The sequence below is a fragment of the Zerene cesonia genome, chromosome 2, assembly GCF_012273895.1.
Source record: "Zerene cesonia ecotype Mississippi chromosome 2, Zerene_cesonia_1.1, whole genome shotgun sequence".
Classification (NCBI taxonomy): Eukaryota; Metazoa; Arthropoda; class Insecta; order Lepidoptera; family Pieridae; genus Zerene; species Zerene cesonia.
The window spans coordinates 453,648-466,968 of record NC_052103.1 but is presented as its reverse complement, the minus strand read 5'-3'; the positions used below and the strand labels follow the sequence as shown (position 1 = coordinate 466,968).

At 34.5% G+C, this 13,321-nt stretch overlaps 1 protein-coding gene across 2 annotated transcripts in view; it reads left to right on the top strand.

The window, feature by feature from the left end:
- LOC119835829 (GAS2-like protein pickled eggs) overlaps window positions 1–13,321 on the top strand; it is a 120,269-nt gene that overhangs the window by 100,309 nt on the left and 6,639 nt on the right. For both annotated transcript variants that reach the window (XM_038360865.1, XM_038360854.1), the window contains exons 3-4: window positions 7,336–7,899; window positions 9,710–10,343. In XM_038360865.1, coding sequence (XP_038216793.1) covers window positions 7,336–7,899; window positions 9,710–10,343 — 1,198 coding nt within the window. The remainder of the gene's footprint in view (window positions 1–7,335; window positions 7,900–9,709; window positions 10,344–13,321) is intronic.

The window sequence follows — 13,321 nt, the reverse complement described above, 5'->3', positions numbered from 1 at the left end:
GACAGATTCGAAATTCAAATGTAATATTTTTTTATAATTAAGTGTAACAGTATTTATGGCCAGACTAAGTATACATGATATTTTAACATAGTAACTCTCTGTCTGTCTATTCTTCACGTTTCAACCACATAACCGATTTGGGCAATAAAGGATAGTTTGAAACCCGAGAAAGAGATAAAAAGTTGTCCTTTAAGGATAGTTTTCCTACAGTTTTTTATTCCGGAAATATTATAAAACGGATTCGACGCTAGCGAAAATCGCGAAAGCTCAGAACAGAAGATATGCATTTATTTTACTATGTAGATGAGCATAGCAGAATATTCGTTAAATTATGTCTGTTTTTTAACCGACTTAAGAAAGGGGGTTCTCAATTCGACTGTATTTTTTATTACCTCATAACTTTATGTGTTGTACCGATTTTGATGATTCGTTTTTAATTTGAGAACTGATGTTCTCGTGTGGTCCATTTAAATTCGGTAAGCTTAGGCTTTTTTAAACCAATTACTTAACGGAAACTCGACGCCAGCAGTCTGTAAACGAGCGGACATTTTGTGAAACGTCGGTTTTCACAATCAACCTGCAGCCGATACACGATAACAAGTAATTGATTGATCCGGCGCACACTGATCGAACAATCACATAATTGTAGTAATTGTGGCCGGCGCCGGCGCATGTCGCAAGCTTGTTTGCTGGATGAATAGGACATACTCTCGTTTTGATTATATTAAAAATAATAAATATGTAGAAAAGCTCTTGAAACGCTTTAATATACAATTAAATTGTCTCACACTTAAATAAAGTATATGTAAGGACATGGTAACATTATTTAATCCTAGTAATCTTAATTAGTATTATGAGATAAACACATGAAATTATTGTATTGTCACCGATCCTTGATAAGTGTACAAAGTATAAATTGAATCTGTTCGTTTCATGTGGGTTGAAATTGAGAAAAATTGAACAGTTTGAATACTTATTTGACAATTTAAATTTGAATTTATGTCAAAAATTCGGTTACATACGATCAGAAACGTAAAGCTAATATAAGCGTGTTAATAAATGTTGTTTTAAATTTTGATACGTGTCATTTTAATTGCATCCAGTATTGATTGAATTCTACATAGAAATTGAATGAATATCGTTTTTTTGTGTTAAATACTCATATTTATTTTTAATTTCGTTACGTTTTTATTAGATTTCTAATTGATGATTCTATTACATAGAATCACCGTTGAAATCTTAGGGTAGATAAAGATTTTCTATCGCATTTTGAAATGAAATATTTCATATATATTCACATAAAACTTAAAAAAGTAAAACCGTCTATGCAATCCACACACTGTAATGACTATAATGTAGATAAAATAACATGAATTAATCGCGGTCAAAATCCGTTAAAGCCTACTAAAAACATAAGGAACCCAAAACAAATAAGGCATTTGACAGACCTCTACATGTATAATTCACCGATAATTATTGATCGGAAACCTATCGATTATTGCAATATTACCATAAGAAACACTTAAATGCTAACAAGGTGCAATAATAATACATATATTACAAAACATTTACAAGTAATATCACACTAGCGCCATAACCAGTCTCCGCTTAGCATAATTTGCTATAATTATAGGCAAATTTGAATAAATCTAGTTTGAATATATAATATATTTTATATAACGTTAACTCATTATCGATAAAAATACAGCGATTTATTTTATGTGCATTAAGAATTTTTACTGACGTCATTATTTAATAATTGACGTCACTATTAGAATTAAGAAATATAGAGAGGACTGGTGTCTGCGATAGGCAATAACCAGTAATGCAGATGACCAGGCTCTCACCCAGTAGAACTGCTCAAAGTTAGCTGATTACATGTAAATAAAATCATAAAATACATCGCTTAGACTTTAAGTTTAGAGGATAAGTAATGAACCTAAAAGGGATATAAAAGAAATCTTTATCTTACAAATATATATGCGTGTATGAAAAAAATATTATTTAATCGTTAAGGTATATAAGAGTAAAGTCACGGGCAGAGCTACTAGTATTCTCACTACATAGTATAAAAGAAAGTCGCTTTCTCTGTCCCTATGTATGCTTTAATCTTGAAAACTACGCAAAGGATTTTGATGGGGTTTTTGTAGATAGAGTGATTCAAGAGGAATGTTTATATTATGTATTATATATATTAAACTAATCAGAACTTAACGCGTGCGAAGCCGCGGGCAAAAGCTAGTATTAATATAAAGAGTACCTGTTCACTACATATATAGAAATAATTGTTTTTACCTTCTCACCTCATAATTAAATATAATTAACGTTTAATTACAGAGCGGCATTTTTGTGGACGAAAAAGAGCTTTTAAATTAATTTACCAAGGTTTTAAAATAAAAACTAGTGTTAAAAAATATTTCTTGTTAAATTAAAAAAAAAAAACAAAATTTTAATTAATACTATATATAAATGTTTTTGGGTATTTAAAATATATTTTTTGTTATCATGAAGCAGGATTCGAACCTACGTCCTTAGCTGTAGCGACGACTGACCTCTCGTCCACCTATAAAAAATTTAAATTTCAAACAAAAGCGAGTTTGTATTTTTTGTCAATAAATCTTATCTTCACTAATATTATAAAGAGGAATTCTGTATTTTTATATGTTTGTAACGTTTTCACACAAAAACCACTGGACTGATTAAAAAAATTAATTCGCCAATAGCAAGCTGCAACTAAATGACATACGTTATATATGTACTGCGGGCGAAGCCGGGGCGAACAGCTAGTAAATAATGTTGTGATAAATCTTGTTTATATTTGAATTCATAAATACTCGATTTTTTTATGTCATAGCGGGCAACTGAGCTGGTGGTTCGCCTGATGGTAAGCGATCACCACCGCCCATAAACATTCGCAGAGGCTCAGACCTCGCTGCCCGCTTTTAAGGGGTAAGGAATAAGGAAAGGATTGATGACTGGATAGAAGGAATGGACAAGGAAGGGTCAGGGAAAGGAAACGGGCCAAAATATGGGGCATTTAGTTAATATTAAGCTGAACTAGATCCCTATTGTGGGAATCACTATTGCGTTTTCGCTTAGAAAAACACCTTATTTTTTAGCTTATTTTAGACCTAGGTTATAAAATACTAGCCGCCCCCCGCGGTTTCACCCGCGTAAGTCCGTATAGGAATATCGGGATAAAAAGTTGTCCACATGTTATTCCAGTTGTCCAGCTATCTGCGTACCTAATTTCATTGCAATCGATTCAGCAGTTTTTGCGTGAAGGAGCAGCAAACACACACATCCTCACAAACTTTTGCATTTATAATATTAGTAGGATTAGTAGGATATGCATTTATTTTCCAATATCATATTCTCTGTTTAATTTATACTATTTGTGGCATTTGGTCTCAAATAATATTTACAAAATAAATAAAAACATCGTCCCTCAAAAAGACGTATCGGGTTAAAACTACAAATAACTGTAAACATATGTTAAAAAGCTTAAACCAGTAGCTCACATAATGTTCATGGACCATGTAATGAGCCCATTAAGTAATTTAACATGATTATATCTGGCAAGGGCGCGGATTCATTTATCATGCATGCAGCGACGGCCCAACTTCGCCTTGTCGTATTAAAAACCAGCTTTTTCCCGCGGCTTCGCACGCGTTAAATATTGGAGTAGTTTCATAGATGTTGTATATATAAACCTTTCTCTTGAATCACTCTATCTATTAAAAAAACCCATCAAAATCCGCTGCGTAGTTTTAAAGATTTAAGCATACAAAGAGACATAGGGACAGAGAAAGCGACTTTGTTTTATACTATGTAGTGATAAACCAATTTTCTTATTCTCTCTAAATCGCTCGCCTGAAGCCCAGTTTATAGCGAGCTTCACATAACTAGTGAATTTAAAAGAAAGAGGAGTGATTCGTATACTATCCCAAAATATAACATTTTTATTGTACACTGAGATACTTTGATACTTAGTATTTTCTTGTGTTTGGTTTCACGCGAGTATTATACATTTAGAAATTAAAAACTTTCAACGGATTATAAACGCGATTTATTCATTATATTATTAACCCGACGTTTCGAACACTTTACAGCGAGCGTGGTCACGGGGAGACTGACTATACTATACTTTGATACTGCTTGAGTTTTGACATAGCAAATTTTGTCTATCTAATTTAACAATAATAAAAATATCGTCTACGCCCCGCGGTTTCACCCGCGTAAGTTCGTATCCCGTAGAAATATCGGGATAAAAAGTTGCCTATATGTTATTCCAGCTGTCCAGCTGTCTACGTACCAAATTTCATTGCAATCGGTTCAGTAGTTTTTGTGTGAAGGAGCAACAAACGCACGCATCCTCACAAACTTTCGCATTTATAATATTAGTAGGAATTAAAGAGTAATAACTCTAGTTAAGTATATTTTTTGCTAGTTTAAATAAATTAAATTAATAAACGACGAAAAAGACGCATGATGATACACAAATGCGCACGCGCCTCGAGCCTTCGCCGCCGCGTCCAATGTTTACAGATAATTATATTTCTGCGATTGTGTCAGATATAATTTGCGTATGGCAACTGATTTGTTCCACTTGCACCTTCATATCAAGGTCACTTTAATATTTTTAAAACTTATTGAAGTGGAACTTCTTTAGAATCGTTATGATTTCAAACCGGATGCAACGGAAAAACGACAGGTAAGAGACAGAAATACAAAAATGTGTAGAATGAAGCCGGCAAAGAATGAGACAGAAATATACATACTATTTTATTCATTCTTTTGACGATTTATTGAAGTTTCACTTCTATCATGTGTGAATCGCACACACACCTTTTTTTTTACTATATACTTACAGAGCTGCTAGATATGTGTGAGTTTAAATGACACATTTAATAGATCTTCTCATACAAATAAATCTGTTTTTTTGCTCAAATTGATTGTTACTTATTGAAATAAAATATTGTTACCTGTAAATGATTCAGTTGGAATAATTTAATATCGAAAATATTAAAACAAAAACCGATTTGTTTTCCTACAAATTGACTACTATAGTCTTTAACTAGATCATTAAAAATCTCTTACAACAAAACGTTTATTCAATTTCCTTATCGAGACTGTTAATTTTTGAAGCAATTTTTTAACACAAAGGAATCAAACTCCGGTACAAAGCAGAACGCACTCATTTATTTACACTGTGTCGTTTTTGACTGTAATTGATTTCTTCCTCACGGCCCGAGATATAATTTCACATAATTACCAATAAACAATATTTTATGCTCTCTGATATCACATGCATTAAAAGCCATATATGGATTCATATTTTTAATGTCTGTTTACGTTTTATCCGACTGCGAACCAAATGTGGGGGTCTATGATTTATAGTAACAATTTACTTGTTTCAGTGTACCGTCTTAATTCTAACTCAAACTCAAACAAATCAAATTACATGTAATTAAAATTACCAAAATCATCCGTATTAAATGATTCGTTTTCTTAAATTAAATAGCAGCTGTTTGTATGCGCTTACGCATGTACAAGCGCTTGACCCTATTTTCTATCTTTTATAGTTTCTAAATTGTTTTTTGGTTAAAAAATTATTAACTTACCTTAATCCTTGCTTACTGGCATAATGATCATGATTGATCCTATTAAACATCGAAACCTACAGATTTCACGAGTAAAACCACGAGTCACGGCTAGTTAGCAACATAATACATTGAAATAGGTTAGAATTAATATTCGCAGAGCATTCCGCAAGCGTAAAGGTGAAGGAATTTCGTATTGACGTGTAAATAGAAGCTAATATTATTTGAATTCGCGGAGCGCTGGGAGTTTTGAAATGTCGCAAAGGACTTAGCAATTTACATATTCATTATCTGTGGCGAATGTGTCAGTGTGCTCATGCTCAAATAAAAAAATACATATCCCACGTTGAAATAAGTCCAATAGTTCCTGAGATAAGCGCGTTCGAATAAACTCTTTAGCGTCAATTATTTGTATGGATTTTTTTTTCCAGTACGTTAATTCTGGTTCATGATGACATAATAATAGTTATATTATTGTATAGATAAACTAGCTGTGATGCGTGTATTTCTATAGCGCATGTTGTTCTGGTATATAAACTACTATTACCAAATATCACCCAAATCCGTTCAGTGATTTTCGCGTGAAAGAGGAATATACATCCATCCTCACAACCTTACGAATTTAAAATATTAGAAAAATTGGTTCGCATCAATTCTCTATTATAAAAAAATACCCTACATCATTTGACATCTGCATAGAACCTATATCAAACTGTTTAACTAATCTGTGCCTATAGCCACAGATAATATGATGATACTAATACTATAGCGAAATAATGATAAATGCGCGGCTACACTGAGATGTACGAGAAATCAGCTTCCCAGCTTGTAATGTATCGATTTCCTCCAGCTACTAAATATCTATTTATATCTTTGATTTCTACATTAATCAATACTTCAGTACACTTAAAATAATTTATTTATGAGTGTCGATGTCAAGTTGTATTATGACAAATATGGAAGTACACTCCCAAATTAGGCGCCCGCGTCTAACATATGGCATGTAGTTATAGAAAGTACAAAAAACTTCGTTAACGCGATTCAGACTAGATTTGTCTCATTACTTCTGTCGAATATGGCAACAAATTGGTCCGCGCCTGTTTATCTGGCGCCGATTTACGGCTTAATTAAAATAAACTGTTTCGGAGCGTCTTTCATGTGTTGCCACTTTAGTATTGATTTCGATTATATATCATTATACAAGTTTGTACTTATAATATAATATAGAAAGTATAATCATACTAAAAATAGAAAGAAAAACATACAGGCGAAAAAATTAAATATTGACACAGATCAGCGAAACATACGAAAACGTGTTTTATACATGCATATATATTTTGCTTATATATAGGTACAACATTTTATTATTTACGCCGATAACTATGTTTTGATTGTTCATTAACTTCAATTAAACCATAACATGGCTTCAACAAAATATAACTACTATTGTACCATTAATACAACCTAACTGACTGAATTATTTTCAGAAATTAAAAACTTTTCACAAGTCAGACCACACTTGTAACATCTCAGTCTCCCCGTGACCACGCTCGCTGTAAAGTGTCCGAAGCGTCGGGTTAATAATATAATACATAAATCGCGTTTAAAATCCCTTAAAAAATTTCTAAATGTATAATACTTGCGTAAAATCAAACACAAGAAAATACCATGAATTCTTTTCCTCAATTTCCAAACTCAAGTAACAAAATTAATTTGCGCATTCTTGTTGCAGCACGCGAACGCAGTCCGTGACTCAGCGAAATTGATCATCGACTCTCTCAACACAGAAACTGAGGAGGCTATAGCCCTCGCGAGAGCCCTGCGCTCCCGCCCCCCCGTCAACATGCTCCCCGCTGCGAAAGCCGGCACCTTTTTCGCGCGAGACAACCTCTCCAACTTCATAGACTGGTGCCGGAAAGCCCTTGGTATCTTGGAGTGCCTCCTCTTCGAAACCGACGACTTGTGCTTACGAAAGAACGAGAAGCACGTTGTGTTGTGCCTTCTTGAAGTTGCCAGGAAAGGGGCCGTGCTCGGCATGCCAGCACCGCTGCTGGTTCAGATGGAGAAGCAGATCGAGAGGGAGCTGGCTGGAGAGGAGTTGAGACCAGATGATTCTGCGCTGGGTCTCGTACCGTCTGGACCGCAGCCGCAGTTGGTGACCAACGACTTGAGGAGCTTGGACGAGAGGGTCAGGGACCTGGTTGAGAGGTGCTCCTGCCCCACGCAGTTCCCCATGGTCAGGGTTTCCGAGGGAAAATACAGAATTGGCGACACGAGACTGCTTATTTTCGTTCGAGTAAGTTTTCGCAATATTTTATACATGTACTAGCTGCGCCCCGCGGTTTCACCCGCGTAAGTCCGTATCCCGTAGGAATATCGGGATAAAAAATAGATGTTGGCCGATTCTCAGACCTACCCAATATGCTTACCAAATTTCAGAGGAATCGGTCAAGCCGTTTCGGAGGAGTATGGCAACGAAAACTGTGACACGAGAATTTTATATATATAAAGATTTAAACACAAATGTCTTAGATTAAATGACATTGAATACAAAATAATACTTTGTACTTGATTCATAGATAAAAAATAACAAAAAAAGAAGAAAGTTTTATATTTCAAAACAAAATTGGCTTATATCTCTTTCCTCAAATATATGTTTACATTCCCTTACAATCATGAAACTATCCATGTAAGTGGAACTAACATGTTTTTTTACAAATTAGGTTTAATGAACTTGAGTTTAATATTTTCAATACATAAACTCGGAACTATAACCGATAGGCTTGTCATATTAGGCGCGCTATTAGTAGATATAGATCAAAGCCCATTAGATCTATAGATCGGGATCTCTCGCTCCTTATTTGGATCCGCAAGGTTCACACCGAGGCAACGGAGATATTTATTATTTTTTTGTATTTATTTTCAAGGCGGAAAGTTTTGTGTGTGAAGTGACCTTTCTATTGATGGAGAAAAATCATAGTTACTTAAATAGAAATCGTCTCTAATATACAATATACATTTTTGTGTCTATTCTTTTAATATAGTTTAAAAATCTGAATTTATTTAAGCGTTATGAAGCGTACACGAATAAATATGCAAATTAGCTTAAACAACATATTATATCTAGATTATATTCAACTGTATAAATCTGTAAATGTAAGTAAATATCTGAGTTTGCACTCCAGCAGTCTCCATCTCATATGCCAAGTGATCCTTTACTTGTATTGTGGTAGACGCGTGCGCAGGCACTGTCACTTCTAAGCCTATCTGGTTAAAGAGCACTTCCTGCTTACCTTCGATGGTATTTATCGCGTAGCCATATTGATTCATTGCGCTGTGGAGCCGTTTATCAATTGTTATTGTGTCGGTGTTTTGATTACATTCTGCTGAATTATGAATGTTTTACAGCTGGCTGGAATGGTGCTGGACCTCTTACAAACTATTTTAAATAAATATCCATTTGAACAACCACTAGAAAGATAGGTTGATTTCACCACGAATGAAATAGGATACAACACCGCACGCAGGACGTTTAAACAAAAAACACAACGCTGAAAATGAATTTATTTAAGCGATCATAATAAAGGTTGAGGCGAAACAAAAACATAACGAATTAACGAATGTATCTCCATTGATGACTTACAATTATTCACGTAATGGAAAACTTGATTAATCCGAAACAGTACCACACAAAGGTCAGGCATTTGATATAACCATAAAAGGCGTCGGTCAGTATGAATCATGGCGCAGCGATCAAAATAGACATTGAAAATAGGTAGCCATTCATGGATTAAAATCATTTATAGCCACGTGTATGCAATTTAATGCTGAGTGTTTCCGTACGCTATATATGGAGTTGCTGCTGGAGTGCAACAGATGGTTTTAATGTCCACCAAACTGATGGTTAAGGACGAGGTTCGGGTTCGAGGTATAACGTGTAACTACATTTAATTGAGGATTTGGATAAACATTACATTGATTACTTTAGTAGTGTATACCTTTAAGTACATCTTTTCTCAATACCAAATAAATGTAGATACAAGTAATAAATGTAGTTGTAATTAGAGATAATACGATTGGTTAACTAACTGAATACATTCTTACAGATCCTCCGTTCTCACGTGATGGTACGCGTCGGAGGGGGCTGGGACACCCTCGCCCACTATCTAGACAAACACGACCCTTGCCGCTGCAAGGCGCAGCACCGCACCTCCCTCTCCGCCCGGCTAGCCAGACCGAAACACGACCTAGCCGGCGCCACTGTCACCTACGAACGCCCAGACACCTACAAGTCCTACGAACCAATGTCCATGCCGTACCAGTCGAAAATCTACTCAGAGGAACCGAGAAGCCTGCAATACCACTCCAATAACAAGCTAGATGCCCCCACCAGTCTGCCCTACATGGATATGGACAGAGCGGCCAGTCCCAGCAGAAAGCACTTGGCACCAAGAACACACAGTCCAGGCAGGTGTTCCCCATCACCAGACAGGAGAACAAAGATCGTAACGACGAATCATCTGGTGCCAACCCCTTTGGGGGTCAGGAATAAAAGCCCTAGACCGTTGTCCCCAGCGCCCGCAGTTGAAAGCGCATCGGATAATGGGTCGGAGGTGTCGGATGAGGGTTACAGGAGCTTGGGGGTCGTGGCGGGGTCGACCCAGGGGTCGCCGTCTACGAAGACGACGAATCGATATTCGCTGCACAGTCAGAACTCGATGGATGACGCTGATTTTAGTGGTGAGTGTTTAACTATTTCAAATAATTCTTTCTCTCGAAGTTACCAGAATAATATTACCCTTACGATTTAGTTTCTTAGAAAAATTCGAAGCATATTAAAAGGTACTATTAAAGCTGGCTTCGAAAAGTAAATAATTTATTAAAATACTGAAGAATGAGCCTCTAACCCTAGTTCCCGCATAATTATAAAAAATACGTGACCTATCTCAATTAGAGATAATGTGTATATTGGTAAAAGTATATTCATAAAAGATTTTTTATTTTTGAAATTTTAAAAATATATGTTAAATGTTTATAATAAATATTATAAAGATGAAAGATGTACATGTTTTTACATTGATTTCAAAAATTCTTTCACCATTAGAACTTTGCTAAGTGACGTAGGCTATATATGTACCACGGCCGAAGCCGGGGCGAACTGCTAGTTTGTCATATATATATTGTTTATAATACAGCTACTGCTTACTAGATAAGTGACACACATCCTATGCGCATTCATATTAAATGCAATAAAGATATTCTTTAATGGGATTGGAATCCAATAACATTTTTTCGTTTAGTTAATCTTGCGCACTAGATAGTAATTTGTGTATCCATAGAATAGATTTATACGTAAAACAATATTTGATGTACATTATTACTGCTGCTCTTATATTAGTGTATAAGTTGTTTGGAAACCAATAAAATAAAATAGATGTGTGGTAGAAGTGGGGTTATGTAACGTTATTTTCATAATAACTAAAATTGCCTTAAATAACAGTGGGTTACTGAAATTTCGTATTAGCTGTTATTGGAATTAATATATATAATTACTAGCTACACCCGGCAAACGCTGTTCTGCCTTACTCTTATCATTTAGGGGTATGAAAAATAGATGTTGGCCGATTCTCAGACATACCCAAATACACACAAAATTTTCTCAAGAATCGTCCAGCCGTTTCAGAGGAGTTCGGTTACTTAAATTGTGACACGGCAATTTTATATATAAGATAATTAATATTATGTTAGTACTATAACTTAAGATTCAAAAGTTTTGTACAAACGTTTGATTAGGGTTGTTATATCTTTATGAATTAAATTGATGATTACGCTAGGTTCTTGCTTGTTACGACATAACTGAAAAACAATAAATTTTTACTTAATTGATAGTTACGTCTAGCCATTGATATATCCTTCAATCTAATATATAAAATTCTCGTGTCACAGTTTTCGTTGCCAATCTCCTCCGAAACGGCTTGACCGATTTTGATGAAATGTTTTGTGCTTCCGGTATCTATGAGAATCGGCCGACATCTATTTTTCATACCCCTAAATGATAAGAGTTAGGCAGAACAGCGTTTGCCGGGTGCAGCTAGTTTCATATAAAAATATAGTTATTTCGATATTACTATAGGCATTACTTATAACGAAAGTTTACGTCCCTGTTAATAATGAATACAGCATAAATTATATACTATGGGTTATGGTAATTAGTTATAAAGATAGAATATTGCTAACAGTTGTTTCAAAAGGCTTCTACGTAAATGCAGCTCAGAGAATTTCCCCTTTCGTTTCTTGCTGTGGTACAAACAATGCGGCTTCCATATTTAAACAAAAACAACAATTATAGCTATTTTGTAAAAAAAATATAGACATTGTAATAAAATAAAAAGAAATATGTAAAAAAATTAAAAGCACTTATCCAACGTGCCAGTTTAAATATTTTTTATATAATATCGTAGATACGGGGCCTCAATAATAAATTTATTAGTAGGACAAGCTTATCAAATATATAAAAGCGATTTTGAGAATCGTCAGATAAAATATTATATCGGTCCTGTTATTGTTTTGACATATTGTTTTCTACATTATCTGTTAAAAATGTTCCGCAGATAAACACAAAATATGTAAAATCGACAGAGTTCAAGATTCGACTTCAATGCTCGAAACATTTCTAGTGACGTATGAAATACGTTATAATTTCATCTAATATTATGAAATGCTCAGACGTTTTATTAAATTTTACTTTAGATAAGATATTACAGGCTTTTATCGCGACAATTAAGGTGAGATATATAATTGAAAAACATTAAACTGATGCGGACGAGAACCGCGCAATAACTATAAACTATTATAACTATATATAACTACTCACACACACATTTCTCTTTCTAAATCCACACTTATCCTAATAAAACGTGTCAACAAAACAATATAAATAAATAACAATATAGAAAATAACTGTTAGGCGCTTTCGCTAATTCAATGTTATTATCCATACATTAAACTGCAATGTCTCCTGTCCCATACCAAATAACAATAAAGAGATTTCACTATTACCTGTGCTCATGGGAATTAAACGATGCTGATATAGATTTCTACTGCGTGTTCTGTATGTAATTATCATATAATAAACAGTTATTGTTTCGAAAATACAGACAATTCCACGCTCATTGTTGAGTGATCTGAGATGAAATAAAAATAAGTATTCGATGAAAATATATAAGCGTTATATGTAGAACCGTTCAACAAATTCAAATACAATTATTTGCAAGAATATGGATACAAAATTGTAGAATATAAGATGTAAATTAAATCTCCTTCTTTTAAATCATAATAGTTCCATTTCCTTTATTATCTATGCTTCAAATTGACAAGTTTCAAACGTTTTGGCGCGAAAACGAAAAACATTCGTTTTAATTTTAATACGTACGTAACGTGTTACACGTCGGTACAATCATGTACCCATTATTAAGTATTACATAGCGTCAATCCCATAGAAGCATTAGAACGTTCTACCACAGATTAAACACACAAGATAATGCTATCAAAATGTCAAACAGAACTCGCATACTAACGCATGTCCGTTGACGTAGCCCATTCAATAATGGAGGTCAATAATTTCAAACAATAAGATATTGCAGCCAAACATGACCGTGGCTGACTTATTTGAATATGTCCGAAATGATTTCACTTGTTCTAATCAGCTGACGTTAGTT